This window comes from Alternaria alternata, assembly GCF_001642055.1.
Source record: "Alternaria alternata strain SRC1lrK2f unplaced genomic scaffold CC77scaffold_1, whole genome shotgun sequence".
Classification (NCBI taxonomy): domain Eukaryota; kingdom Fungi; phylum Ascomycota; class Dothideomycetes; order Pleosporales; family Pleosporaceae; genus Alternaria; species Alternaria alternata.
Window position 1 is genome coordinate 904,153 of NW_017306190.1, and position 25,398 is coordinate 929,550.

Consider the following 25,398-nt stretch of genomic DNA (forward strand, 5'->3'; position numbering starts at 1 on the left):
CAAAGAGACAACTGACATCCAATCCACACACACACACACACACACACACACACACACCAGTCAGGATTTCCTTGTTTTCTGCAGTATCTGAATCGCGATCCTCAAATTTTGGTTCTGGTTAGTGCCGGCAGTGGAGACTGACTCAACAACCGTTAACCAAAAACACACGGGCCTCCATCGTATTTCACAAGCGCTGATGCTGAAACTGTAATAACTTGGAACTCGTCGTTGTAGTCGGTACCTCGGCGCTGTTATAACCCACTGTGGCGCCCCCAACCCCCGCTCGGAGGCGATCCCGATGAGGCTGTCTAACCTTGTAATCGATTGTTTACATGCGCTAAGTGCTACCGCTGCGGGGTTCATCGTTGCAAGTGGGCTGTGTTATGTTGTTGTGGTCTTTTTGCTATTGCGCAGCCCGGCTGGCTGCACGCCACTTCAGCCGGTGTGTGTTTGTTGATTGTTGCTTTTTGTTGATAGCAAGTCACCTGCATCGTACACCACCCTCCTGCATATGCACTATGGGTTGATCACAATCCCTTGTTTGAGCACAACAGTTCTTGCGTGTTGGTTGCTTCCTATCCACGGCTTAGATTGAGGATAATCAACCAGAAACAAAAAGTACAGACAAGATTCTATGAAAAGCACGTCAATTGGAGATCTATGATACAGACACTGTAAGGAAGTTACCATAGACTGTTCAAAGCCATATACTACTCGCCCCGCAGTTCCAGGTATGAATATTCCAATCGATTGGGAAAATGTGCCCTGCAGACCAAGCACGCAAGCAAGATGAGAAAAGAATGAAAATTGTAAACACCACCAGCTTTTGCCCATCATACATCTCATCTGCACTCGTCTTACCACAGTCTGTCCGATCACGCGCGCATTTCAAAGGTTACGTGCTCCGCAGATGCTAGTCTTTTCCACTACCACTTCCAAGGTGTCTGCCCCTAGACCACACGCATTAAACTTACCCTTCCAACAACCATCATTCCCACCGTCCAGCTCCCTCGATTGAAGTTCACGCAACTTTGTATCCAGCTCCTTCAAGTTCTTTTCCTGAAATGCCCTGCTAAACTCGTCTTTCGGCTCTCTCTCGTGGCTGAGCTCGATTTGTAGAGCGCGAGCCGCGCGATTAGCGGCATCGAGAGTAGTGTATATCTCGGGACGGCTGTGGGACTGATACACCCGAACTGGCTCACATGCTGGAGAATCGCTATCTTCCGAGTCGGAAGCATCTGAACCTTCGGTATCGACTTGCTCAGCAAGATTGAATAAGCGCAGGATGTAGCAGGTGCTTGAGATGAATGATGTCGCCTTCAGTGTTTGTGGCGTCTGGTTAGCGAATTTAGAAACAATGTCGCGCTGGACCCAGATCTTGAAATAAATCTTCTTTATGGGGTTATCAAAAGGTGTGGCGGAGCCAGTGAGAATTGAGCATCCGTATTCATCGCGCGCGGTGCGGCTTTCGAAAAGGGGGTCGAAGGAGTGCGCAAAGCCGTTTTGAAATGTCTTTTCAGCCTGTGCATTTGCCTCAACGATACTGGTGAAGGGCTGTACGGTCGTTTCGGTGACCGCGACGCTTTCTTCAGTTTGCTCGCTTGACCACACCTTTTGGAAGACAGAATACTCGAAGTAGGGTTGCGCCTCCTTGGACACTTGAGGTGAACAAGATAAAAGTAGGACGTCTTCTTCGGAGTTCGTTGCGACTCCCAAAGAAGGTAGGCTACAAACAGGAGCGGTTACGAATGGTGTCAAAGCGATCTTGGGTGCATTTGAGATCATATGCTTAGGCGACTCGGAACTCAAGGTCGTCAGGGGGAAACCGTCCGTGGTTTCTATAGGCTTTTGGGATTGTCTTGGAGGGTCATGATCATTAGCAGCCCTGGGGATTGAAACTCTGCCAGCACTCATCGTGTCACGCTGAGCGACTATTGCTGTGACTCCACCACTGTCGAAGTCCATCTCTATATCGCTTGTTGGTCTCTCTCCAGAGTGCATTGCCCCATCCTCAATAGTTTGAGTTGATACGGGCAAGCCTGCTTCTAGAACTGCAGATTCTGTCAGATCGGTCAATTGAGACTCGTTCGAAGGAACCGGTTCTGGCATAGTCATCGACGAACTGGATAGAGACTCTTCTCCTGTAGCTGAGAGTATAGACTCAGCGGCCAAGACTGGATGTGCCTTCGCAGGCGAGCTTGCAGAGATAGACCCATGCTGTTCACGGATGCCTATACCTGGTTCAGCAGATTGTCTCATCTTCTTTGAACGGACATTCACCGAAAGGCTTAATGCCTTCTCAGGATAAGGTGTAACTGCCATTTGGCGTGTTTCGTCTGTGGAAGACGGCCTTTGGATAGCACCACCAGGTTCGTTCGCGGCCAGTTGTTCCAAGGAAGCGTTGATCTCCGATGAAGATTTAACAACTCTGTTGGAAGCATTGTTATGCTGAGCAGGCGTTGCAGTATCAGGAGCCACAGAAGCATGCCTGGTAGATTTCGAAGGCTTACTCAAGTTGGAGTTTGTAGAAACAGCCGCAAATTCCTCAGGTCGGTCGAACGATTTCGCTTGCGAAAGCAATTTCATCTCAGATATCCTCGACTTCTCGACGGGGTTATTGGTTGCGGCCTTCTTCGCAGTAGCTTCTGCGGGTGTCTTGCGTACAATCGCTTTCGGAGCTGCGGATGAGCGAGAACTGGCGTCAACTTCCGATACTGCCTGTATAGTTTCGGGTCGCTTCAATTGAGGTTCAAGGGCTGAACTAGGCTTCTTGCGTGCGGCGGTAGAGGCGCGATTAGGACCGCCGGAGATACTGTCAAGCTTTCGCTTCTGGACTGGCCGTCTGGGTGTAGATGATGCAGGTTTCGAGGATGATGCCTTTGCCTTTGATATACCTGGTGTGAACTTCCTGGGGCATGTATCGGGGATTTGTGTATGGCATTCTTCTCGTTGCGAAGCTGAGTCTTCCGATGCCTTCGGGCTCGGTGATGTTGATGAAGAACACTGCTTGGATTTCGCATTGGCTGCCATTATATCGTGCTTCTCAATGCACAACTGAGGTGTAGTTACAGATTTGCCAGCCGACGTTATTGAGATCAGATTTCCTCTAGCTATGTTTTGTTCGTATTGATCGCTGACTTGAGGCTGCGCACCTGGCGTGCTACCCATGGTACCCATTTTAGCTTCGTCTAACGTCAATTGGAGAAGACTTCTGGGCTGTGTAGGTAGAGAGGTCTTATTGTCTGACATGCCATTCTTGCGCTCCCGAGCAATGTTCGCGCCCGGTACTAACTTGCGCTGTCTGGATAGTGGGCTGGAGAATGGACCTGTGGCAGCAGTAGTCGGAGGAGTAGAAACTGAACTGGTCTGCAGCGACGTCCTGCCAGTAACAACAGCATTGGTTGGTGGAATCTTTCGAGGGATTGAAGACATGTTACCATCAGTCTTGGTCATCGATGAACCTACAACCTTGGCTTGCTGGCCAAGGATTTTCACCTCCTTCATTGTACCAGCCGTGGCGGAGCACTTAGCACGGTCCGAATTGAGGCTAACAGCTGACTGCGAAGGCGCTGACTGCTGCAGCCCAAGTGATGCGGTGAGATGCGAGTTCCAGGTCGAGAAGGCTGGGGTTGTCGTGATAGGTGACTGTGTATGGACAAGTAATTGCTCTTGTCTGGAAGTAGTCGATGCACCTTTCACTCTTCCCAAAAGCTTGTTGAGACGGCTATTGTTGAGCTGCTTGGTTGGCAGAGGCTTTGCACTGGAATCTTTTTTGGAGTTGGCCTGGATAGAGTGTGGTGGCTCCAATGCATAGGGTTTTTGTCGAGTGGACGATCTCGACTGGTTGTTACTGTCATCATGACCCCTTAGGTCACTCTCCTCATCATCACTCTCGCTGTCCACAACAAAACCACCCCTTGTATTTATTCTTCTCTTCGCAGTCATATTTTTCGTCTTACGGGTTTGGTCAGCAAGCTTGCTAGGGGAAGCGAGGTGTGGAACAGTGTTCACATCTGGGTCTTGCAGTCGCTTGCTTCTTGCCAATGTGGTTCGTGAAGAGCGGACCTGATGAGATGGAGGACGGATGACCTCGGACTCACTACTGTCACTTGCAACAAACTCAGAAGACTTGTAGGCAATGGCCTTCTTGGGTCGGCCTTTCTTAGCGCCTCGTATCAAGTTTGTCTCTAGTTCGTCCTCCTCGCTTGTTGAATATCCAGCGAGTTGTCCTAATGATTGGGTATACTGTGTGGGTCTTGGCTCAATCGTGGAGATTGACGGTGGAACGGGTCTCGGTGAGACTGGTCCCGTATAGAGAAACTTATGAGGCTTATCGCCAGACGGGTGATTGCGGTGTTTGGCTGGGCAGCTGGAAGTATTGTCGAACCAGGTGAGAGAACTACCTGTAAGAGACATGTTGCGAGAAAGGTCTTGCTTGTCGTGGCTTGTCTGTTGCCCAAGCGGTGATGACTTTAGTTCAAGGTCCGAGACCTCAGAGCCGAAAAGACTTGAAAGGAATGGATCAGGTATACGGGAAGTACACGATTGAGCAACATGGGTATGTTCCTGGGTGCAATACGAGGTACGACCGCGGGCTGTAGGGCCGGAGAAACCCGTATTTTCAGCATCATTGCTGTCATTTTCAAACGCACTGGTAGAACTGGTAGGCTTCTCAATAGGCGGTGGAGTATAGAACAACGGAGACTCCTCTCGCTCCCCGGTTTGGCAGCCTTTTCCGCAGCAAGTTCCCATGATCGCACAACACACAGGCGGAACAACCCGATAAGATTGCTCACTGTAGAAGAATTGCTGGTCTTCGTTGGAGAGCTTGAGGCATATTCTCGCTCTGATTTCCCGATGTATGCCCAACAAACGCCGGCGCGCTACGTCACTATACTGTTAGATAATGCTTGGCATATTTTCTGTGTCGCACAGGCGGGTATGGATCGGATCAAGGTAATCGAGCTACTCATGGTGATCCAATGAGTAGCAAGGAAAACGTAATCCTGCCTTCTCATACACATGTCGCATGTCAATGATACCGCCAAGATGTAGCAGGTTTCGTGGATGCAAACGTGATGGACATTATGCCCCTGAGCCCCATATGGTGCTAGATCTGTTGGTAGTTTTAGTGTCCTCTGCCATTCTGCATTGCATAGCGCGAGTGAGCTCATTTCGAGTGAACTATACCAATTACAAAATGCGTCCTGAAGGCATAAACTAACGCTTTCTTGTCAAGGTTGCGACATAAAATTTTACAGATACCTTCAGAGTAGCCTTTAGCATATGTGGTACAACTAGGAGAAAACGAGCTTATTCGCAGAGTCAAAACGCGTGCTCAATTACGAAATTGAGACAGGCCAGACGACAGCAATTTGAACGTATGTTGGCGAAACGTTAGGATCATCCGAGGGACGAAGAGCTTATCGGGAAGGAGCCTGTAGAAGTGTCTTCGGAGGCTGTTCGAGGGAAATAATTGTTGCTTGGGATAGTTCGGTAGGTATGCGATGTCATGAAGCGCGTATCCGACGCGTATTAACGCGCTATGCATAGGACTAGGGAATAGCCATTGAAGCCAAGTTGTGTGCAAACAATCACAGAGAACCTAGTGATCTTAGCGGATGGTGGATGAGCGCGATGTCGAAGGCCTTTTGGTTGGCGTGGCTAGGTCTTAGATCTTCGTCGCGTCGTGGTATGGTTGAGGATCGGGGCAAGACGTCACGCGGAAACGGATTTGCGGCTTACTCAGCTGGTGGGTCCACCTCGCGAATCTCAAGCCCCTCGCCTCTCTGACCTACTAAGGAGAATTGTTGGCGCCCGTGCGAGATTGATTCATCTTCAAAATTATGGCAGAAGAAAACGCGCCCACTTCTGATGTCCCTGTCTCTGACAAGGCATTGCGGGAATTAGCCAAAAATGTGGCGAAGAGATTGCCCAACTTCGCAGAGAAAGAGCCGGCAACTGCTCTGAAGTAAGGACACAAAGTCCGTGAGCGTTGCTTTGCCGATACTGAACCCCACTAACATCTGACTAGAGAACTCCATACTATTCTCGCTCCTGTTTTAGAGACTGCAGATCTAACAGATCTAGAGAACAGCCATCGCGCAGCCGCATCGAATGCTTTGTGTGGAATTATTGAGTATTGTGCGGCTTCCGACAGTGCGTATGCACGAGAGGCGATCCTGGATGACTCGGTATGGATGAGAACCTTCAACATCTACCTCCAGCGCTCTGGAGATGCAAAGGGCAAATCGATGAGGCAGATGCTTTTGGTCCTCACAAGTGTCGTTACCAAAGATCAGAGCCTGCGTGCGAATGAACTTCGGAGAAGAGCTACCTCTTCTTTCCTGGACATCATATGTGAGCGGGAAGATCGCATCAAAGTCAAACCAGCTTTGCAAGGCCTTGCCCATTTCCTGCTTCGGGATGTCATTTCCATCACGGAATTGATTGGATTGTTTGATGTGCAGCTAAAGCGGACGTCGGATACAGTCCAGGATGCCGTGACTTCGAGGACGGTGTTCAAATCTTTCCTTGCATGGGTTGTTCACCACGACACCGCTCTTTCGGCGGGCCATTTGATCAAGAACTACCTACTTCAGGCCCGACGTCTTGCAGATTACGACGAAAGAGGCAATGACGGCTCCATATCACCATTCTGGATAGAGCCGGTAGTACAGACGTTACAAGATTGGCCCGATCGCATTCAGGAGTTCAGAACTCACGTCTTCCCTCATTGCTTTCTACCTAATCTTTCGGAGTACTTGAAATTTCTCGCATATCTCCATTTTGAGTCACATGTTCCACACGAAAATGCGTTGCCCAGTCAATTGTATCAAGCTGGCGGTCACACGTCGTCCCTCGGAGAGATGGAAGAGTTCAGGATATTGTTGGCAGCAATCGCCACAGGAAAAGAACTCAACATAGTGAAGGACAATGGTAAGTTCTCACCAACGTGGCGCAAGATTAGTCACTGATCTTCATACCAGATTATAGAGTTCAAAGTGATATCGAGATCCGCGATGGAGCGCTATATCTGCCCGATAACGTCCCTGGTGCCTGGATGGCGGATCCGCATCCTGAAGTCAGACTCGCAGGCATGTTTCTTTGCGTATACTCTACTTCTGTTACGAGAGCTATTAGTGGTGGCATCCTACAGGCTCTCAGGCGCAACCTCTTCCATCTGCATACAGATACGGATGCGAACTTTCGCCGAGAAGTTCACGGCTATACACAGAAGCTCTTCGATCGTCTCAGAGCTAGTACGGCGACTCTTGCAAAGTCAAGATTTAAGGGTGGTGCATCTAGCCAAACTCGCCTCCCTTTTCCAAAGACGAGCTCTGGTTCCCATGGTTCGATAGCCCAACATGGGGAACAGGACCCGCTCTCTGAGTCTCTGGCTTTCATCGCCTGGTATATCCAGTTTCTCGAGTGGGAGCTACGCCCGACTGCGTCTTATCAGAGCCGCATTACTGCATTACGTTCTATCACCATCGTACTGCGCTCTGGAATAGACCCGGGCGTCCCGTTCACCAGTCTTTCCAAATCTGCACAAGGGCAGCTCAACTGGACTCATGAACTTCGGATCGGGAACACGAAACTTTGCCGGTCGCTGCTTGACCTGATTTTAGATCCTTTCGACGATGTCCGTGACGCAGCTGTGTCAGTCTTGCAGCTATGTCTAGTTGCTCTCCCTCGGACTGATCAAGAACGTACCCTGTCGATGATTCCTCGCTTTCTTGCAAGGGCGGAAGCTACAATGCTTCGAACAGGCCGAGCAGATCAAGCAGATGGCGTTGCTCGTGCTTATGGAATGGTCTTTGCTTTGGCCAGCGATGAGTCAAACATTTTCGCTGGCTCACACTTTTCTTCGAAACAGAGTTTGTTCGAACATTTAAAAACACAGCTACAGGATACCTTGAACCTGGCCCACGCAGATCTTTCAAAGGCCGTTGACGGCCGACCTGTACATGGCACTTTTGCTGCGCTACGCTATGTAGTTGACCAGCCCGACTTCTACTCTACCATATCCAGCTTACCACCGGAGGTATTTACCATCTGGAAGAGGTCTCACGGCGAAATTGTAGCAAGTATCGAGAGTCTCTGGTCTTGCGTCTACCACGTCCTGTGTGCAGATGCACCGGAAGGCCATGTCCCCGATGAGTTGGAAGATGAGAGCAGTCTAGACACCAAAGAGATTCTAAGCTACTCCTGGAGGGGACTGAAGGAGGCCAGGTGACCAAAACCCTACTATACTCTCGATTTCGCTAATTGCTACAGTGTTTTGCTACGAACTGTTATCCTTAAAGCTCCTGTAGGCGATGGGGACGGTGACCTTGTCACCCCGGAGCTTTTTGAAAAGCTGGGCAGACTCTGCTTTACACAGCTCCTTGAACTTCGTCACCGCGGTGCATTTTCGACAGTGTCGCAAACATTTGCTGTGTTCTGCCGCCGTTGTGTCACTTCGAATATACCTTCGATACGTGCGCTGCCTGAAATGTGGTACCAGGTTCGTGCACAATTACTTCAGCGTGCGTGTTGGAGCTGACGCTCTGTAGGAAACCCTCCGATCTATCCAAGCAAAGTCAGATGCCATTACTAGGAGATCCGCGGGCATACCAGCAGCCATGTCCGCATTACTAGCAGCAGAACCCCAAGCAGGAGGCAAGCTCTTCCCACGAGCCATAAAGGATCTTGTAGCCGAGACTTTGGTGGAAGCGCAGAGTACCAATATCGAGGAAAGCCGTCTTCCTCAAGTGCATGCCCTTAATTGCATCAAGGAAATATTCACAACCTCCAAGCTAAGTGTTGCATCTGAGGCATATATCGGACAAGGTCTCGAGCTTGCTGCTAAAACCTTGAATTCGTCTATGTAAAGACCATAAATACATGACTGACTAGTTCTGGACTGACTCCTTTTTAGATGGCCGCTCCGCAACTGTAGTTTGATGCTGTTCAAAGCTCTGATTGAACGATTACTCGGCAGCGACGAAGCACAGGACTGGAAAGAGCGGGAACGAGCCAAGACTTCGCGCTTCTCCTATGACAACTACCCCAGCCTCGTGAAAATCTTGATAGAGCTGCTTGAGCCAAGTAGCGATGTCAGGATTATGGAGACGCCTGAGGCCGGTAGCTCACCGATGGACCTCCATGGTGCCGAGGGCGTATTTCCTGCCCTCCAGATCTTGCGCCAAGCCCGACCACCGGGAGATCTCACTAAGATTCGGAGCTTGGTGAGAGAGTTACTCCCAAGCCCGCATTGGCATATGCGGGACATGGCAGCCAGAACGTATGTATCACTACATACTACAAACGAACATCACGAGAAGCTCTCTCCCATATTAGATACCGTCCCCAGCGACCATAATGGGCAACACGGAAGACTTCTAGTGGTGATGTATCTGCTGAGGAAATTGTTGCGAGATGAAACCCAATGTAGTAAGTGCCTCAAGTAGCAGTAAGTTGAATGGCCAGTTGCTGACTACCTGTAGTCCTACAGCACTTTGCAGCCTTGATGGAGCAGCTTGGACAACATGCAACGAGTTGGTACATGACGAGTGATTGTCCTTTCGTACGAGCCGCCTTTCTTGATGTTGTGAGCATCTGCGGCAAGGCTATGCTCCAGAGGGCAAACACTATCTCAATAATCGATGCATGGAAAGACCTCACTACATCTATAACGATCGGACCCGAGTACGAAATTGGGCCCAGCGACCGCCACGGCGATGCTTTGCTTCGGACTTCTCTTGCACAAGTATACATGATTGATCGTGTAATACTGCGCAACGATTCCCTTCAGATCATGGTTTCAGATGATTATCAGACCATCGGCGATGCACTTATGCTCCTCGCAAACGAAGATCCGGATACCTGCCTGGAGGCACTGGAAACACTAGACACTATACTGCAGATGAAAGCGTCTCACGATCTGACCGTTCCGCTCTCTCTAGTCTTAGCACATATCCACCGTGTGGTCTTGGAAGCCACGGATCCAGAAGTGATCTCAAAGTCGCAAGCCGTGCTAGCCGATGCTCTTGCGAACAACAACCTGAAGAGTGAATTCTTTAGCCTAGTCAACGAAGACCAGACCATGATCACTCTAAACAAGCTGCAATTACAGTGCATCCAAGGCCCACCATCGAACATGCAAAGCGCTGTACATCTGCTAGGTTCCTTCCTCGATCACTCATATCACACGTACCCACTTCGCAGTGCCGAGATCCTAGCAGCTATTGCGCGGTACATTCGCCTTCTACGCATGACAATTGTCGACACAAACCCCTTCGATACGCGTTTCGCTGCTATACAGTCCCTTTCCACATTAGGATCGGTCTTCACCTTGGCTCCGAGTGGAAAAGCAACAGGGTCACTGGTCCTAGGTCTGGCTATAGTCCTCTACGATCTCCTCAACGATGATGATGACGAAATTCGCGACCTGGCTGCCTCTACAACGGGTTCATTCTTGCGTTTACAAGGTAAAGACACCTTCAAGGATACGGTGCCGATATCGACGACGCACCGGCTTGCAGCTTACCTGATCACTGCGTTCTCGACATCGCAGTACTTAGCTACAGAAGCGATACGACGTCTGACAAATACACACTCGCCCACACTCCCCTTCTATATACCCTTTGCCGAAACCTTTGCTCAGGAGAGGGAAGAAGATACCTCGCTCTTTGCGCAAGAGAAGCAGAATCTGTACAAGGACGATACTCTAGATACGATTCTTTGGTCTCGTATCCTCTGCTCCTTGTCTTCTTCAGCTACTCCTGAGAGTCTACGCATTGGCTTGACCACCTGGATACTAGATGGCCTGACCACACTTATGCAGACGGCGGAGAAAGAAGGTGACGGTGCACTAGGATGGAGTACAAAAGCTGAGGTTTTTACACTAGGAATGCGGATTTTCTGTGCGAGCGAGGTAGTGATGAAGTGGGGCGGTGGGGAGAAAGTAGAGGTAGTGAAGATGCTGAGTAGATTTTCAGAAGTGGGCACTGAGCGAGGTATCCACGGCTTGTGGATTGAGAGGGTTCAGGGGTTGTTGAGCAGAGAAGTGAAGAGGATGCTGAGGAGAGCCAAGGCAGGCTTGCTGGATATTGGATTCTGAGTCAGCAAACTGTGGTTGGTGATTCAACACGCCAATTCAGACAAGAAAAGTGTTATTTTTATCGAAAAAGATCATGTGAACATCCACAAACACAATCCCATCAGAGACAAGCACAAAAAGAATAGTACTCTATCGCCGATAGAACATATTAACAGCACTCTCCCCCACACTCTTACTTACGCTTCCGTATTTCGCCTGCCAAGCAAAGAAATAAAGCAACGCAGCAAGTGGCTGTCCAACTAAGCAAAAGCTCATCCAAAAGATCATGTTACCCGCAACCTTGCCTTGGATGCACTTGACCTTTTGGATTACGTCGGTAAGTGCGATAAGCGGGATTTGGAACATCATGCCAGCAAATGCGACACCAATGACGTTGTGGGTGGGAACGCCGACGAGAAGTTCGTGTAAGATACCCGAGAAGAGAAAGACGAGGATCTGGGCTACTGCGGGAGGCACACCGCGGCCAACAAGGGGCGAGTAGATGTGGCGACGCATGAAGTTTGTTACGGGCTTATTCCAAGTCGTCCAGTATGTACGGATGGAAGACACGTTCCACCAGTCGCCGTAAAATTCTCGGTCACCGAAACGCATTACTTCTGCGAGGGCGTTGAGGGCGGATTGGAAGAGGGCGAAGAAGCCACAGAGCCAGCAGAAGACGCTGATGGTGGATAGCTTCATGACGCGTTCGGCAATGGATGTGAAATTCAAGGTAAGGATCTTGTCGAGCGAGTTCTGTAGCAGGGGCGCAGCGTATTGGGCAGATGCGATCCAGATGACAATGCTAAGACCTGCGAGCTCGGCGAGGCGCTTAAGGACGAAGTCCCAGCGAATCTTATCGGTTCGAGGATAGACGGGTTGGTAGACAAGGGTTGGTGCCCACCAGAAGTAGCATAGGTTCTTCATGTTGATGTTTTGCGGGTATGGACATGCTTTGTATAGTTCCGGTAGGGGATCGGCTTGCTTGGGGTGCAGGTAGGCATGGCGAAGATCGCGGTTTGTGAGCGCGTACGAAGCGCACTTGAGGAAGACGATGACGGCGTGAAATTCGCAGAGCGTGCCAATACCGGGGTGGTATATGTCGTAATAGACGTACTTGGTCGCAATATAGAGATTTGCGACTGCGTTGATGCTATGGAAGAAGGCTACGATATACCATGTTGAGTTGAAGCTGCGAAGTGCAGCAGCGTATTTGGCGGGCGTGTCTTCGTCACGTTCGTGCGATATACGGGCGTAGGCTCGGTTGGCCTGCCAGGCCGCGGCAAGTTCGATGAGGTAGGTTACGAAGAGGTGCGCAGGGACGAGGAGGTATAGGAGCAACCCGGTGATGACGTCGGAGCGACGGTAGTCGTGGCATGATAGGCAGATGAGGACACCATACTTCTGCAGGTTCACAATCATCAATCGCAAGTTGGAGACAACTGTGCTCGTTAGCCATTTGCGGCTATCCTCGGTAGTAAGGAGTGCATACTAAGAACCAGGATCATAAGATTCCTGAAGCCGACGAAGCTGGGAACCTTATCTGCATCTTGGCTGAGACATGAGGTACGGGAAGACGAGTGCGTTGCAAAGACATGACGGTATTTGGTGTCGCGAGCACGCTTGGTCGTGCCGTTGGTCGTGCCATTGGCTTTGGGTTCGCTGGTCGCCTTTCCGCGGTACAAGGGGGAACTGGCCTGCTGCATGTCGAGAGCAGAGGCTGCCATTTGGGTAAGAGTCGCCATGGTCGAGCGTTGAGACGGATTGGGAAGTGGGTGCAGATTACCCCAGAGCGCAATGGCTCATGCGAAAGTAATTAAAGATCTCAGGGTGGAAGCGAGGAGTAGGAGTGATGCTCGTATGCGGCGATTGGGACAACGGAAACAGGCTCACTTGGCCGTGGCTCTCGGCGGAAGCGATGGATTTGTACTCGGGATAAGCGCGCCATGACCGAGGGTTTTGGCAGCAATGGCGACAGAGTTGTCAGCGCATTTCTGGATTCTGTTGGGAGTCTGGTGAGCGGGGATCTGCACGGTGATGCACGCCGACCCATCTTAGGCCGTGGCGTGTGAATGTGGCTGATGTTGCGAACACTGTGGCTTTGACGCTAGGCTGAGCTATCGCGGAGGTTCAACGCGACAAAGGACGCGCTGCACCGTACGTCAACCTTGCGCATCGCCATCGGTCACGCCCTCGCCGTCACCACCCCACAATCCGATCGGTCTTTCCATGTTGGTCGAGTAAGAATAGTACACGGCAAGAACAGCCGCAATGGAGCGTGAATACCATCGCCCAGACTTTGAGGGAGGGCTGCGACCTCGACCGAAGCGTGAGTATATCTGTTCAGATTCCAACATCTGACGCTGACTCTATAATCTACAGGAGCGGTGACCGACTATGGCTCAACGACAGTGCAATGGTTGCGCAATCGGCGCCCGCGATACAAGAATGCTCCCATGGCGGAGATGGAACGGCCAAGTGCAAGTTATATTGTCGACATGCAGCCTCCAGCAGCACGCGTCGCCAGCGCAGCCGAGTCGATACCAGCCAAAGCCGTGCATTCTTCCCTGAACAAAGTCAAACACCCCATAAACGTGGTCAAATGGACCCCAGAAGGTCGGCGACTGCTCACCGGCTCAACCAGCGGCGAGTTCACTCTGTGGAACGGAATGGGCTTCAACTTCGAAACTATCATGCAGGCTCACGAGGCTGCAATTCGAGCTGTCGAATACACATCCACCGACGACTGGCTCTTGTCAGCAGATCAGACAGGTGTCGTCAAGTACTGGCAGACAAACTTCAACAACGTCAAAGAGATACAGGCTCACACGGAAGCGGTACGGGGGCTCTCCATTGCACCCACAGACACCAAGTTCGTGACATGCGCCGATGACACCACACTGAAGATCTGGGATTTTGCGTCGAGCACAGAAGAGTCGACGTTGACAGGACATGGATGGGAAGTCAAGTCGGTTGACTGGCATCCGCACAAGGGTCTGCTAGTATCAGGGTCAAAGGATCACCAAGTCAAGTTCTGGGATCCGCGGACAGGGCGCTGTCTTACGACGCTTCATGGACATAAAAACCCAATATCAAAAACCATGTTCGAGCCCGTCCAAGGAAACATGCTAGCAACATGCGCCCGTGATCACACAGCCCGCATCTTTGATCTTCGAATGATGCGCGATGTCTTGCTGCTGAAGGGACACGAGAAGGATATTATTACAATGGCCTGGCACCCGATGCACAAGAACCTGCTGTCCACTGGTGGTGTCGATGGTAGCATACACCACTATCTCCTCGACGAGCAAAACCCTCCTGCTGGTGTCGCACCGTCAATATCGCCTTACGACGCTGCCGATTCACAAAACGCGCCCTCACAAACTATATACCCCGCACATAGCCTGCAATACGCCCACGACTTCACAGTCTGGACAATGGATTGGCATCCACTGGGCCACATCCTTGCATCCGGTTCCAACGACAGGGTCACGCGTTTCTGGACACGGCCGCGGCCAGGCGACACAAACTACATCAACGACCGCTATCATATTGGCCAAGCTGCGGCAGAGGCACAAGGTACGTTCGACCGTGGCCAGGGCAGGCGGCAGAAAATGGAAGAAGAAGAGCAGGAAGCCGAGGACGAGGCCGAAGGCCTAGTCGATCAGAAGATGCCGTCAAAGAACCCCGCTGGTGGTTTCCTGCCTCCTGGTCTCTCATTACCAGGACTCAATGCAGCGCCAGACGGTACATCCAGTTCTCTACCCGGTATTGGCGGGGCAAATCATCCTCCAGTACCTCCTCCACCAGGTAACATGCCATTCCCACCGCCAAACGGAGGGGGCCCGCCTATGCCTCCTCTCAATGGTATGGACCCCTCTCGTCTTGCACAACTTATCGCGTCGGGCTCCTTACCGCCACCTCCCATACCTCACGGTCACGGTCCTCCACCGCCAAACGCTAACGGTCCTCCTCCACCCTTTCCACCAAACTTTCCCGGCTTCCCACAAGGCATGCCACCCGGTATGCCACCTTTTCCCCCAGGCATGCCACCTCCAGGCTTCCCAGGCTTCCCTCCTCCGCCTGGTGGTATGGCTGCTCCGCCACCAGGATGGCCGGGCCCTCCTCCACCGCCACAACAGCAACAAGGAGGACCAATGAGTGTAGGCGCAGATGGTATCAGGAGAAGAGCGCCGTTGCCGGATCAGCAAGATGCTTTGAAAGCAGAGATGAATCAGGGCCGATACAGGAAAGCGAGGTAGATTTTTGTCATGGGTTGTTGGCATAGAGATGTACGATCAAGTTACGTTGAAAGTCAACGAGCGTTGGCGTTACGACATGGTACGGGACTCCAGCAAGAAAAGGCGTAATAATAGTATCCTTTCAATCGTCAACAATACCCAAATCTGTTCGTACAAGTTTTGACTACTATTACACTGCCTACAGATCCTCCGATAATCCAGCATCGTCCATGTCCTTGATGAATTCCACCTTAGCCACGTCTTTCAGCTCCATATCCCCCTTCACCATCTTCTCTCCATGATTCCACAATTCGTCTATGAAAGCAGGAACAAATGTCCCCGGACCTTTAACATCTTCCCTCTGCGACGCAGTCTCCGCCGCGATCTCGTAGTGCAACAGTCCTGCTACAGCAGCAAGCAGCTTATCTTCACGATATGCTGCCAGATAGGCAGATAACGTTGTACCCAGTGTGCATCCACTCCCTGTGATCCTCCCCAGATACTCATGCCCATTGCTCACAGCATAAGTCCTTGTACCATCCGAAACAACATCAGTAACTCCAGTCATAAGAACAACGCACCGCTCCCTAGCCGCAAGGCTCGAAACAATGCTCGCTCTTTGCTTTACAGAGAAGAGTGAAGCACCAGAGTCAACACCACGCTGCTGACTGGAGTTATCAAGCTGATACCCACTGGCACGCGCCACAGCGAGGATCTCACTCTCGTTTCCCTTGATCAAGTCGAAGTAACCAGCACCCATTAGCTTGGCTAGAGCGTCTCTTCGTATGCTCGTTGCCCCTGCGCCTACAGGGTCAAGAACAATGGGTCCACCAGCGGCATTGTAAGCAGTGATTGCTGCTTGGTAGTTTGCTAGTCCTTCGGGGGTCACGGTACCCATGTTTACGACTAATGCGCCGCCTAATTTAGACAAATCCGCAGCTTCAGCGCTATAGTTGCTCATGATGGGGCTAGCACCTATGGACAGAGCGACGTTTGCGGCGAAGTTTTGGACAACAAGGTTGGTCATGTTGTGGGAGAGAGGGTTCATTTCTTTGACTTTCTTTGTCGCGGAGATGGCGGTTTTGAGGACAGCGGTTATTTCATCGGCGGGCTTTTCGTGGTAGAAATTTGGAAGTGAGGATTGAGGAGCGAATGGTGGAGGCGTCTTGAGGAGGTGGACGAGGTGTGAGGATGCAGCTCTAGGGTCTTGAGCACCTATTATCGCGGATACTACTGCGACGCCATCGATCGTTCTAGGACGGGTGTTGGCGGTTGTTGGGGCTAGAAGTTGGTGTGTAATGCGTTGGGTGTTGGAAGCGTTGACACCGCCGATGCATACTGTCCTGACATTCTTCTCAGCGTCGTTGCCCTGGTCGAGATATCGCAGTATCTTTCTGATCCCAGTAATCCCGATGATGTCTTTGGTGTTCTTCTTGGTGTTTGTGGCATACAATGTGCCGATTCCTAGGTAGTCTGCTCCCAACTCGACGGCTATACGTGCTTCTTCGATAGACGAGACTGTTGCGCCGATGATTTTGTCTTTTCCTAGAAGGTGGCGTACTTCGCGAACATTCATGTCATCTTGACCCACATGAACACCCTCACAGCCTACTGCGAGGGCAACATCCACACGGTCGTTGATGAGAAGCGGGATATTGTGTGCTTTGCATTTTTCGTGGAGCTTTTTTGCTGTAGAGATGAGGACGCCAGTGTCTGAGGTTTTGTCTCTATATTGGACGATCGTTACACCTGGAGTTCTGAATCAACATGGTTGCACGTTTATGGATGTGCAGGTCATGTAACATGGAAATGCAACTGGGGCAGTATGTGACTAACCTCCAAGTAATGCCTGCTCAACTACATCAATCAGATCTCTTGAGCCCAGAATGGCTTCTGTAGAGTCTGTCACGAGATACAGGGAGTAGTCTACCCTTTGCTCAGCCATTATTGCAAGTGGACGCACGACTGGTGTGGAATACTCGATCTTGTCCGTCAATGCTGGAAATCTTTGAGAAAAGCCGCTATGGCTGATGACGCAATCTAGGTGCGGCCCGCCAAAGACTTCGATTCGGTTCGCGGGAGATTAGTAGCGAATGTAGACGTGTTAAGCGACAGCCTTACGTGTAGCTTACAGAACGCAGCTTGTTTGACGGTGATTGCTCGGCGGCGGCGTTCAACATTTTGCCCCACGTTGTCAGATCTAACATGGCAAGTGGTGTTCGGTGAACTGCGGGGCAATTCAAGGTTGGTACAGGACACATAATGATCGTGTAAACATGTCGTTTGTCAGCCACACATGGGTACCGCCTTCCTTCCCAAGGTTGTCGCGCCGTGTTCATGGCAAGCACAATTACCACAGTAAAACCACCATGTTCCAGAAGTCCGTGTATGATCACCTTCTGTCAAAGGCATCCAAGCGGGGGCACAGAACCAATGCTGTGCAACAGTGATGCATCCCTGCCCGCTGTGGTGAACCGACCATGCAGCAATTTCCTGCAACAACCGTTTGATGTTCCGTTGTTTGTGTGGACCAGAAAACTCTTTGTCCGTCGCCAATGCCCCAAAATGACAGTGCCAGCCACCTCAGGACTCGGCCGCCTAGTCTCACAGTCCAAGTGCTGGAAGCTCTGTGCAATCGCGTGAACAGCCAAAAGACAAATAAGTGACTGACTCAGGGCGGGGCTTCTGGAGGCGTTTGGTAGAACGGCCTTCACTAGCGTGGCTCGGCAAGTTCGAAAAACTAAGCGCAAGTCGGACCCCATATATCTTCCATCCACCACCCGCGGTTCGCACACACTCAACCTTCGCACAACGCAAAATCCATCAGTCGCCCTCGTCCACACCAGTGACTGCCACTGGCAACAGCACACACAACTCTGCCCCACACGCCAAACAGCCTGCTCGTCGCCAACCCGCGACCTGCCTAAACCGCCACTCTCGCCATCAGGCCACAAGCACAAACCGCACCTCAGAGTCGCCAACGACAACAGGAGTATATGTATTCGCGCCAAAGCTACTCCTTCCGAGTCGAACCTCCCCCCAAACTGCAAAAATTTCGCTGTATGCGGATACCAAGCAGTATCATCCACCAAACCAACGGCTAATCCACTGCCCCTCTTGACCTTGAGTCGCACACACACAACCCACACATACTAGAGACTGCTCCTGCGCATGTCTCTTTCGGCCCTCGTCAACATACCTGATCCGACCTCGTTCGCCCGCCCGCCGCATAATCACTAAATCAACCTCGTCAACCAGACCCCCCGCACCACCGTCACCATGGCTACCGTCAACATTCGCCGCGATGTCACCGACCCCTTCTACCGCTACAAGATGGAGCGCATCCAGTCCAAGATCGAAGGCAAGGGCAACGGCATCAAGACCGTCATTGTCAACCTGAGCAGCGTGGCTCAGTCTCTCGCCCGCCCCCCTGCTCACGTCATCAAGTACTTTGGTTTCGAACTCGGAGCTCAGACCAACACGAGCCCCAACGATGACCGTTGGATCATCAACGGTGCCCATGACGCCAGCAAGCTCCAGGACTACCTTGATGGCTTCATCTCAAAGTTCGTCCTCTGCAAGAAGTGCAAGAACCCCGAGACCGATGTCCATATCAAGGACGGCAACATCACGCTTGACTGCAAGGCTTGCGGAAAGATCTCCGACGTTGACCCCCGCTTGAAGCTTAGCTCCTTCATCCTGAAGAATGAACCCAAGAAGGGCAAGAAGGACAAGTCCAGCAAAAAGGCCGAGCGTCGTGCTCGCAAAGAGGCTGAAGCCCGTGGTGAGGCTACCTCGCCCGATGGCGGCAGCCCCGGTGACAGCGCCGATGACAACGGCGACGATGGCGACCTGGCACTCGAGGCCGGCAGCGATGACGAGCTTACCCGCCAGATCAACGAGGGCGCCAAGGAGATCGAAGATGAGGATGCCAAGGAGGTTGAGTGGTCCATCGACACCTCTGAGGCGGCCATTAGGGCTCGTGCCCAGGATCTGCCCGACGACCTCAAGCGTGCTCTTGTCATTGAGGATGACGAGGAGGGCGGCTCGAGCTACGACGTCTTCGGCAAGTGGATCATCGACACTGGTGCCGAGAAGGGTGGTGTTGAGAACCTTGACAACGTCGACATCTACATCAAGGCCAAGGAGCTCGGCATCGAGGAGAAGCACCGTACTCTCACTGTCATTCCCCAGACCCTCTTCACTGAGAAGATTGTCAAGCAGATGGACGGTCGCGCCCCTATGCTCAAGAAGATGATCACTTCGGATAAGCACGAGAAGGCTTTCCTTGGTGGTATCGAGCGCTTTGTCGGCAACGACAAGCCTGAGCTCATTCCTCAGGTCTCTGCTATCCTGCTCAAGGTGTACGAGAACGATCTTGTCTCGGAGGATCAGCTCAAAGCCTGGTGCTCCAAGGCAAGCAAGAAGTATGTCGACCTCAAGGTCAGCAAGTCTGTCCGCAAATCGGCCGAGCAGTTCAAGGACTGGCTGGAGAACGAGGATAGCGAGGATGAGGACTCTGAATAGGATCCCGACTGTAGGGACACGTGGATGGTAAAAGTACGCGAAATGTCCGACTGTTGACTGTCTTTACCTTTTGTCTTGCTTGTCTTGTTTACTTTGTCACGGACGACGTGTAGGTAGCTCTACTCACGTCTGTAACACTTGTTTGGGCCAGTCCAGACGATGGTCTTGTATCCTTCTCTCCCCTCTAGTTAGCCTATAAAAAAACCTTGCTTTTGCACCGCCTTGCTTCTGTTACCTGCATTGCTATACCTGTGCCCCACTACCGTTCGCCGTTGTTAGTCCCCTTATACTGGGTGCTTGGGCCCACCACTATCGTGCATGTCGGGAAGTTTCTGCATGCATTAACGCGGTGAGGGCGTTGACACTGTAGGAACATTCCCATACCTATACTTTGTGCTAGTGAATTCTGAACGCCCCCACGTTGCGACTAATGCTCGGCAAAACCATGCACTTTGACCACGCGGTCGTTTCTGCCGTCCACTTATCATCACTCATCTCAGCCTCTCCTCCTCTTGACATGGACGATAACGCAGGAAAAAGCATTCTCGGGGCTCGCCTAGCCCTAGCCCTCGCGCATCGACACGTTCTCGCACCGTCGATCTCCACAAGGACACATTAGTCTCCGAAGCTTAACCCCACCCAGGTAAGAACAAGCGGAGCTCCCATGCTCTGGACGGCAGGCCAAGCACACTTTTTTCACGACTGCGCATGGTGGCCGGAGCGCGAGACGCGACTGGCAGGATAGAACAAGTGCGGCCGTCTCTGTTTATAATGTGGCGGACCCCCACCTCGAAGGTGCTTTGCAACCTTTCGCGGCGCAACGATTGTACGGACTGTACACCACCGTGGGCGACTTCTGGAGTTTTGCGCTCACGTTGAATGCGAAAAGCTCCAACAAACCACCATCTAATTATACGGCTTTTTTCGATAAGCTTCTAATAGCTACACTAAGCCTTGCGGCTCAGGCGTCCCTTCCGTATCCTCCAGGATCAACACCAACGCGAAGACCATGAACCCAATTCAAGCTTACCCCGCAGAGGGCGTCGTCGTCCAAGATGCGCATCACGAACATTATGCGCCCGAGGCAACCAACAACAAAACCGGTGCTGGCACATATGTGACATCTGAAAATGAGTTGCATAATGATGCGCCTGGGGACGAAGTCCTGGAGCGTGATGCACAGACTAAGGGACGTTGGTTCCAGTACCTCAAGACGAAGCAATTCTGGATCACTTTGGTGCTGGGGCAGGGTATGTGATGAATCCAAATCTATCAAATGGACGACATTTAAACTGACGAAACGTCATAGTCCTCGCTCTCTGCATCACCGGTACCAACACTTTGTCGTCTCTCCTCGCCGAAGAGGGTACATCAATCCCGGCATTCCAATCCTTCTTCAACTACGTCCTGCTTAATATAATCTACACATCGTACACCCTTTACAAGTACGGTTTCAAAAAATGGGGTCGTCTTGTCATAAAAGATGGCTGGAGATTCTTCATCCTCGCTTTTATGGATGTGGAGGGCAACTATTTTATTGTGTTAGCATACCGCTACGTAAGTTCTTCGATCATATCATTTTCAAGTTGCTCGGGGCTGTACTAACAAACAACTAGACAACCATCCTTAGCGCCCAACTGATCAACTTCTGGGCGATCGCCGTTGTCGTAATTATCTCCTTCTTCTTCCTCAAGGTTCGCTACCATTACACGCAAATCTTCGGCATCCTTCTGTGCATCGGCGGTTTAGGTGTGATCTTCGGTTCCGACCACATCACGGGTACCAATAACTTCGGCGCTACAGATCAAGTAAAGGGCGATTTGTTTGCGCTGCTCGGCGCTACTTTTTACGGTCTGTCCAACGTTTTTGAAGAGTGGCTAGTCTCTGAGAGACCACTATATGAAGTCGTTGGTCAACTGGCCTTCTGGGGCATGTTCATCAACGGTACGCAAGCTGGTATCTTCGATCGCGCTGCTTTCCGCAGTGCAGTTTGGAATGCAAAGGTTGGTGGTTATCTCACAGGGTACACACTCATCCTTTCGCTGTTCTACTCACTTGCACCGGTTCTCTTCCGTCTCAGCTCCGCTGCTTTCTTCAACATTTCCCTGCTTACCGGAAGCTTCTGGGGTGTAGCGATCGGTGTCAAGGTGTTTGGACTGAACATTCACTGGATGTACCCTATCGCTTTTGTTCTCATCATCATCGGTCAGGTCATCTACTTCCTGAGACAGAGTCTGGTGGGTGAGGCGTTGAAGCCGTGGTTGGGCAAAGATCAGGAGAGGGGACATGCTGGAGTAGGAACTGCGAAGAAGAGGGTTGTTAGACCCGATGCTATTGTCTAAGGTTAAATATTACCACCCCGGAGCTGAAGGGATGATGCCCGGCTTTGTTTAGATACATGACGAAGTATACGACTTATGGAACATGCAGTATTGCAAGCTTCTTAATGGATATTCTTGAGGCCGACAGCCTTATGAAAGCGGAGCCCATTTTTACAAGTCCAGCAATGTACCTATTCTTTGCTCTGCAGCTTCGAAGACCCCGAGCTTAGCCTCGAGGGCAAGGGAGAGGTAGACACCTGCCTCAATCCAGAATACACGTGTCGCAAAATTCCCCCAGGTAGCCCAATACATAGTGTACACGATAGCAATGCTAAAGCCGACGATGCCTGCGTTCAGGCTTGGTGTTGCAGACATCCAACCCTTCTCCAAAGCGATAGAGATGAGGTATACAGTTGCAAGTCCTTGAGGCACAAAAAGAACCATGGCCATACACGTCCAGTCATCGATAGCTAGACAAGGGGGTGAGGCGTAGCCGATGGCGCCTGTAATGATCCAACAAGCTAGGTTGCCTACGAATGCAAGAAGTGCGATACCAGGAGTCGAAGGGTGTAGAGATTGGGACTTGTAGCGCCTTGAACGTACGGCACCGTCATCTGCTTTTCCAGTAATCGGAGAGTCGGCGATTTTTATTTGGCTCATGGTGGCGGTAGGAGAAGACGATGGCGTTCTACAGAGCTGGGCTTTGTATTCATCTTTATAGCGATTCCTTGTGCGATACCGGATTCATATTGGCTGAGCGTTCAGAGGTAAGACAAGCGCCATGTAGTGCCGCGCCACATGTGGGTTCGGAACGGATCTCTCGGAACACTGGCGAATTAATGACATTACTTTCCGATTCATCTGAGCCTTTAGCTTGGCTGGGCGGTCATATGTGTATGCTAGGGAAGGTTTTTTGTGGACGGGTATATGGTGTTTGCTATGGTAGAACAACTAGTGGAGCTCTTGGTATTCGTCATTAGCCTGCCTTGGCCGAGCGCCACTTATCACCAGCCACGTTTCGACCTTACTTCCCACCATTAACCAAGTTTTCTACCTTGATATCGAACAAAAGCTCATCACTCCCTATCCGGATTATCCGTTAGCCTGAAACCTTTTTTCCTCTATCGAACATGTCTTCGCGCGGTCTCCCTGACGTGCTGATGCAGAAAGTCGACGACTATGTCGATTCGCTGGCACCCCAGATCCAGCCCCGCATCGCCTCCGAACTTGAGACCTTCCAACAAAAGACTATCGACAGTCTCGAGACGCAAGTCATAGACGCGTTCAGATCACTGTTCAACAAAGACAGGCCGTCTTCATCAGATGGCAGCCGCTCTGGTCCCTGGAATCTCAATGACGCAGCACCTGATTCTTATGGTGGCCAGTCACTGCCCTTTGCGGATGAGATTTCCAAATTGACCCGAAGTTTCGGACAGATCTCTGATGAAGCGAATGGAGATTTGCGCGACATTTTTGATCTTACTTCGGGAAATAGAGGCGGTGCAGAGCAGTCTCGATCTGTAGATGGGGATTTTGCATCTGGAGCTAGAGGGTTCCTTTCTTCAGCACTTAATGTTGTTCAAGATCATTTCGATGACGAGAGAGGATCAAAAGGTGGCCAGTCCTTTGAGATTGGGGGACTACTCGGGATGATCAGTAGCACGATCAAAGATGCATCACAAAATCCCGAAGAGAAGGCGAGGCTGATCAGTCCAGAGATCAAGCAAACAGTAGGCGACAAGCTACGCGAGCAGCATGCACCTCTCGCTGAACAATTCACCCGGATAGCTCTGGATCACATAAAGCGCTGGCTTCGTGGAAACACAAGCACACGCGATCTTGGTGACGGTGCCAAGGCTGAGATTGCTGAACAAGTAGGCGACCTAGTAAAGGGCCTTGGAAGCTTATTCGGAAGCAAAAAGAGCAGCCAGGAAGAATCTTCCAGAGGCTTTGATGGCTCTAGCCGGGATGGCGAGAGTGGCAGTGGAAGCGGCTTCTCTCGAGTCATCAGCGACAAGCTCAGCACCGGTCTCGCAAAGGTTCACCGAGAGGTCCGCCTGGAATTTCGCAAGATCCTCGGACAAATCGAGAAGCAACTGTTTGAACTGCTACCTGATCAATTCCAACGGCCACTAGAGAAGATACTTGGCGGTAATCCGTTCGATTCACAGCTAGACCGCGACGCGTCAGGCAATGCTGACCGCGGCTTTGGCGATGACATCAAGTCCAAGTTGCTCAACAAGATTCGTGCTTTAGTTCAGAAGGTTCAGGAGACATTGCGAGAGAGCATCTTAGGTGTAGTCAATGGTGGACACCGCAAGTTTGAGCGCCAAAGCTGGGTCTTTGTGCAGGGTATGGTGGAACAGAAGGTCCAGAGGTATCTACCTGACGTCAAGATCAATGTTCCGGACGATATCGGAAACGAAAATGTGAGTGTCGGATCACCGACTGCGAACACGCAGATGGGAGGAGGATACCAGCCTCCACCACAGGCACCCCAAGGCGACCATCGTCCTGGCCCTCCCCAAGGTGGCTATGGTGAACAAGGGCACGCGCCGCAAGGATACGACAACCCACCGCAGTACCAGAACTACAATCAATACCGAGAGGAGCCAAGACAAGAATACCAAGATCACCGGGTGCCACAATACCCACCACCTCAAGACTATCGATCCGAACATCACGCACCGTCTCATCAAGGCTATGCCCCTCAACAGTATCAGCAATCTCAGGACTATCGACCTGAGCATCATGCAACCCCTCCACAGGGCTATAACAGCCAAGGCCCTCCAACCTATCGGTCTGAGCAGTACCCACCGCCCCAACAAGGATATCAACAGCAAAGCTACCCTCCACAGAATCAACAGGACTTTCCTCATCTAGAGTATCGCGACGGCGAGTACCGTAGGCCGAATTATTAGATTACTCATGATGACACGAGGGCACTAGAACATGGTGCTTGTCAGACGTGCAGGGTCCAGCTGGAGTTTCGATCAGCTTGTGCCTTCTTCGATTTCACTGTCAACCTACGATTAGATAGCATTGGGTAATGCAGTCGTCGGCTTCCCATCGATAGACGAAGTTCCACTTAAACGTTGTCGTCAGTTGTGTGCAGGTATAACATGTTTGTAGTTGTTACTGTGAGAGTAGCACACTGATTGTGAATGCCGAAGCTCGGCCGAAATCCCTTCATTACACGTTGCAGACGAACTACTATGATTCGAAG

At 51.3% G+C, this 25,398-nt stretch overlaps 9 protein-coding genes across 9 annotated transcripts; 5 read left to right on the forward strand and 4 right to left on the reverse strand.

Annotated features, from left to right (window-relative positions):
- Positions 1–741: 741 nt before the first annotated feature.
- On the reverse strand, positions 742–5,008 carry CC77DRAFT_18503 (hypothetical protein). Its single transcript, XM_018530520.1, has one exon. The coding sequence runs from the start codon at positions 4,750–4,752 to the stop codon at positions 889–891; it is 3,864 nt and encodes a 1,287-aa protein (XP_018391426.1). The 5' UTR covers positions 4,753–5,008; the 3' UTR covers positions 742–888.
- A 799-nt stretch (positions 5,009–5,807) lies between these two features.
- CC77DRAFT_21096 (hypothetical protein) lies at positions 5,808–11,240 on the forward strand. The gene is made up of 7 exons (XM_018530656.1): positions 5,808–5,971; positions 6,035–6,939; positions 6,990–8,235; positions 8,281–8,509; positions 8,559–8,872; positions 8,924–9,438; positions 9,492–11,240. Exons 1-7 carry the CDS (start codon positions 5,847–5,849, stop codon positions 11,105–11,107), a joined length of 4,950 nt encoding a protein of 1,649 aa, XP_018391427.1. The 5' UTR covers positions 5,808–5,846; the 3' UTR covers positions 11,108–11,240.
- On the reverse strand, positions 10,847–13,096 carry CC77DRAFT_1015346 (hypothetical protein). The gene is made up of 2 exons (XM_018524003.1): positions 12,576–13,096; positions 10,847–12,525 (listed from the first exon to the last, which is right to left on the reverse strand). The coding sequence occupies exons 1-2, from the start codon at positions 12,808–12,810 to the stop codon at positions 11,237–11,239; spliced, it is 1,524 nt and encodes a 507-aa protein (XP_018391428.1). The 5' UTR covers positions 12,811–13,096; the 3' UTR covers positions 10,847–11,236.
- Positions 13,097–13,121: 25 nt separating this feature from the next.
- On the forward strand, positions 13,122–15,814 carry CC77DRAFT_978475 (WD40 repeat-like protein). Its single transcript, XM_018536003.1, has 2 exons — positions 13,122–13,412; positions 13,466–15,814. Exons 1-2 carry the CDS (start codon positions 13,355–13,357, stop codon positions 15,343–15,345), a joined length of 1,938 nt encoding a protein of 645 aa, XP_018391429.1. The 5' UTR covers positions 13,122–13,354; the 3' UTR covers positions 15,346–15,814.
- Positions 15,448–17,497, reverse strand: CC77DRAFT_20111 (TMP-TENI-domain-containing protein). The gene is made up of 2 exons (XM_018530596.1): positions 17,161–17,497; positions 15,448–17,073 (listed from the first exon to the last, which is right to left on the reverse strand). Exons 1-2 carry the CDS (start codon positions 17,267–17,269, stop codon positions 15,524–15,526), a joined length of 1,659 nt encoding a protein of 552 aa, XP_018391430.1. The 5' UTR covers positions 17,270–17,497; the 3' UTR covers positions 15,448–15,523.
- Positions 17,498–18,345: 848 nt separating this feature from the next.
- On the forward strand, positions 18,346–20,212 carry CC77DRAFT_18514 (eukaryotic translation initiation factor 5). Its single transcript, XM_018530521.1, has one exon. The coding sequence runs from the start codon at positions 18,604–18,606 to the stop codon at positions 19,849–19,851; it is 1,248 nt and encodes a 415-aa protein (XP_018391431.1). The 5' UTR covers positions 18,346–18,603; the 3' UTR covers positions 19,852–20,212.
- Positions 20,213–20,860: 648 nt separating this feature from the next.
- Positions 20,861–22,193, forward strand: CC77DRAFT_923683 (DUF914-domain-containing protein; the record flags this gene model as incomplete). Its single annotated transcript, XM_018533752.1, has 3 exons — positions 20,861–21,101; positions 21,161–21,408; positions 21,468–22,193. 3 exons carry the CDS (start codon positions 20,861–20,863, stop codon positions 22,191–22,193), a joined length of 1,215 nt encoding a protein of 404 aa, XP_018391432.1.
- CC77DRAFT_1015351 (hypothetical protein) lies at positions 22,155–23,104 on the reverse strand. Its single transcript, XM_018524004.1, has one exon. It carries the CDS (start codon positions 22,830–22,832, stop codon positions 22,344–22,346), a length of 489 nt encoding a protein of 162 aa, XP_018391433.1. The 5' UTR covers positions 22,833–23,104; the 3' UTR covers positions 22,155–22,343.
- Positions 23,105–23,302: 198 nt separating this feature from the next.
- Positions 23,303–25,157, forward strand: CC77DRAFT_978486 (hypothetical protein; the record flags this gene model as incomplete). The annotated part of the gene is made up of 1 exon (XM_018536004.1): positions 23,303–25,157. One exon carries the CDS (start codon positions 23,303–23,305, stop codon positions 25,091–25,093), a length of 1,791 nt encoding a protein of 596 aa, XP_018391434.1. The 3' UTR covers positions 25,094–25,157.
- Positions 25,158–25,398: the final 241 nt, after the last annotated feature.

Excerpts from the sequence above, each read along its gene's own strand:
- CC77DRAFT_21096 (XM_018530656.1), top strand. The coding sequence starts at position 5,847 with ATGGCAGAAGAAAACGCGCCCACTTCTGATGTCCCTGTCTCTGACAAG. Across the intron at positions 8,236-8,280 it reads AGGGGACTGAAGGAGGCCAG|TGTTTTGCTACGAACTGTTA; the intron begins GTGACCAAAACC and ends TAATTGCTACAG. Across the intron at positions 9,439-9,491 it reads GCGAGATGAAACCCAATGTA|TCCTACAGCACTTTGCAGCC; the intron begins GTAAGTGCCTCA and ends GACTACCTGTAG.
- CC77DRAFT_978475 (XM_018536003.1), top strand. The coding sequence starts at position 13,355 with ATGGAGCGTGAATACCATCGCCCAGACTTTGAGGGAGGGCTGCGACCT. Across the intron at positions 13,413-13,465 it reads GCTGCGACCTCGACCGAAGC|GAGCGGTGACCGACTATGGC; the intron begins GTGAGTATATCT and ends TATAATCTACAG.
- CC77DRAFT_18503 (XM_018530520.1), bottom strand. The coding sequence starts at position 4,752 with ATGGGAACTTGCTGCGGAAAAGGCTGCCAAACCGGGGAGCGAGAGGAG.
- CC77DRAFT_20111 (XM_018530596.1), bottom strand. The coding sequence starts at position 17,269 with ATGGCTGAGCAAAGGGTAGACTACTCCCTGTATCTCGTGACAGACTCT. Across the intron at positions 17,074-17,160 it reads TGAGCAGGCATTACTTGGAG|GTGTAACGATCGTCCAATAT; the intron begins GTTAGTCACATA and ends TCAGAACTCCAG.
- CC77DRAFT_18514 (XM_018530521.1), top strand. The coding sequence starts at position 18,604 with ATGGCTACCGTCAACATTCGCCGCGATGTCACCGACCCCTTCTACCGC.
- CC77DRAFT_1015351 (XM_018524004.1), bottom strand. The coding sequence starts at position 22,832 with ATGAGCCAAATAAAAATCGCCGACTCTCCGATTACTGGAAAAGCAGAT.
- CC77DRAFT_1015346 (XM_018524003.1), bottom strand. The coding sequence starts at position 12,810 with ATGGCAGCCTCTGCTCTCGACATGCAGCAGGCCAGTTCCCCCTTGTAC. Across the intron at positions 12,526-12,575 it reads TCTTATGATCCTGGTTCTTA|TTGTCTCCAACTTGCGATTG; the intron begins GTATGCACTCCT and ends TAACGAGCACAG.